Raw genomic sequence first — 1,860 nt, 5'->3', positions numbered from 1 at the left:
AAATCCGCGAACAAATAGTTTGGAGACTCTTTAGGGTTCTACCTATACGAGTACTTACCTAATAAGCTAACTAGACAAATTCATGTTTCAGGTACAGTTGGTGGGAATCGCGGAACGGCAATGCGCAGTTTTTCTGGGGCGGAGCAGCAGAGACGATGGACGCGTGCGCCTGCTTCGCGAAGAACGAATGTGCGAATAACAAAATGTAGGCGTATTCGCTTAATTGGCGTGCTGAATCATGGTAATCTTCTCCTTCGCTGCCCGCGCGCGGCCGCTAGATGAAATTTTAATCGTATTTGTGCCGCGAATGCGGTTCTAGCGGGTGCTAGTCGGAGGCGTTCCTGCATGCGTGCCTGCGTGCGCGCGTGTGTGTGTGTGTTTGTGTTCGTTCATTTGCGTATGCGTGCCCGTGAGTGCACGTGTTTGTCTTTGTGCATGTGTATGTGTGTGCGTGTGCGCTTGTGTATGTGTGTGCGTGTGCGCTTGTGTTTGTGTGTGCGTGCGTTTGTTTGTGTTTAGGCCCCCTATATATATGTGTGCGTGTGTGTGTGCCCGTACGTGGCTCGCGCGCGTACGTGTGTGTGCGCACGTGTTAGAGTTGGCAAGAACTATATCAAAACGGCACGATGGTCTGCAAAGGGAATGCATCAGCTGTACCGTCTACTAACAACATCTCTCCGTATATTCGGATCAGCACGGCCAAGTAGAAGCTCTTGGCTATTCACTATTAGTGCTTTAGTCGAAATATATAGGACAAAATGTAGAAGCTGACCAGGTTAACGTAGAAAACATGCGAGGACATTGAATATGGGTTGAGGTTATTGTCCGCACCGTCATTTCTTCATTCCTAATTTAATTAGTGTGAGAGATTGTTTTTCTCACGAAATATTGATGAAGATAGCGCGCGGGGCCGTGAAGAGGCGGGTGACCGGCGCATGGTATAGTGCGCGCATGCGCGCCTGTTTAACATTAATCTTTAAAGGCTAGCCGTGCATAAATCATGCTCCGTCGGAAAATGAATCAACATATGTTCCAGAATTACGCGCTGCATGTCGTAACGCGCTCTAGCGAAGTCAGCGCATAAACGCCCTGCGAGAGGGCACAGCGTATCGAGATTGACTTCATGTGAGAAAAACGACTCCTCTGTGATGTTTGACTTCGCGCTAACACTTCTCTGTTTGAACTCTGTGATTAGGCTAAAACTATACTTTTCTCGGGTGTTTGAATTCTGTGATTCCGTTTAAATGATGAGTAAATTCTGGTGCTAATTCTACCGACACGTGTTAACCGCATGCCCTGCTATTTCAGCCACAGGGACCTGAGGCGAAAAAAGAAGAAGAAAAGTGTTATATATATATATAAAGAGAAATATATCACTTCTCTTTATATATATAACACTTTTTTTGCCTCAGGTCCCTGTGATTTCAGCGGCTCTCGAACATCATGCTCAAGACTCGTATATATATGGCAGATTTCCTATACGGCTCGTGTCTTTGCGCAGGAAGCGAGCTGGGCGACTCGCAGAGCTCTTTTAAGCAGAGTTTCCATTCATCTCTCCTTCTAAACGCTTGATCGGATCGCTTTAAAGAGCGCCGCTCTCGCGAGACCACGCGAGACGCCGGTTCACTTTATTTATTATCGCAGCGCTGATGCCGGTGGTGATCAGTAGCTCGCGGACAGAGCGTATGAGTATAGGCATAATTCTAACGGCCTCTGGGACATTGCTGGGGCCGAGGGGAGCGGGAATTCTCAGCTGGTGTATACAATAAGCAGTTAGTTGCAATGCGCGAGCAGCCACAGCCTGAAGTTTAGCGAACGAAAAGAGAGAGAGAGAGAGAGCGAGAGAGAGAGAGAGAGAGC

At 47.8% G+C, this 1,860-nt stretch overlaps 1 protein-coding gene across 1 annotated transcript in view; it reads right to left on the bottom strand.

Annotated features, from left to right (window-relative positions):
- Nucleotides 1-1,582: 1,582 nt before the first annotated feature.
- Nucleotides 1,583-1,860, bottom strand: part of LOC106816010 — a 4,887-nt gene continuing 4,609 nt past the window's right edge. Inside the window, exon 3 of the mRNA XM_014820543.1 lies at nt 1,583-1,753. Within this exon, the coding sequence (XP_014676029.1) occupies nt 1,583-1,753 (171 nt within the window). The remainder of the gene's footprint in view (nt 1,754-1,860) is intronic.

The sequence above is a fragment of the Priapulus caudatus genome, unplaced genomic scaffold, assembly GCF_000485595.1.
Source record: "Priapulus caudatus unplaced genomic scaffold, Priapulus_caudatus-5.0.1 Scaffold1261, whole genome shotgun sequence".
Classification (NCBI taxonomy): Eukaryota; Metazoa; Priapulida; class Priapulimorpha; order Priapulimorphida; family Priapulidae; genus Priapulus; species Priapulus caudatus.
This window is presented reverse-complemented; position numbering and strand designations above follow the sequence as displayed.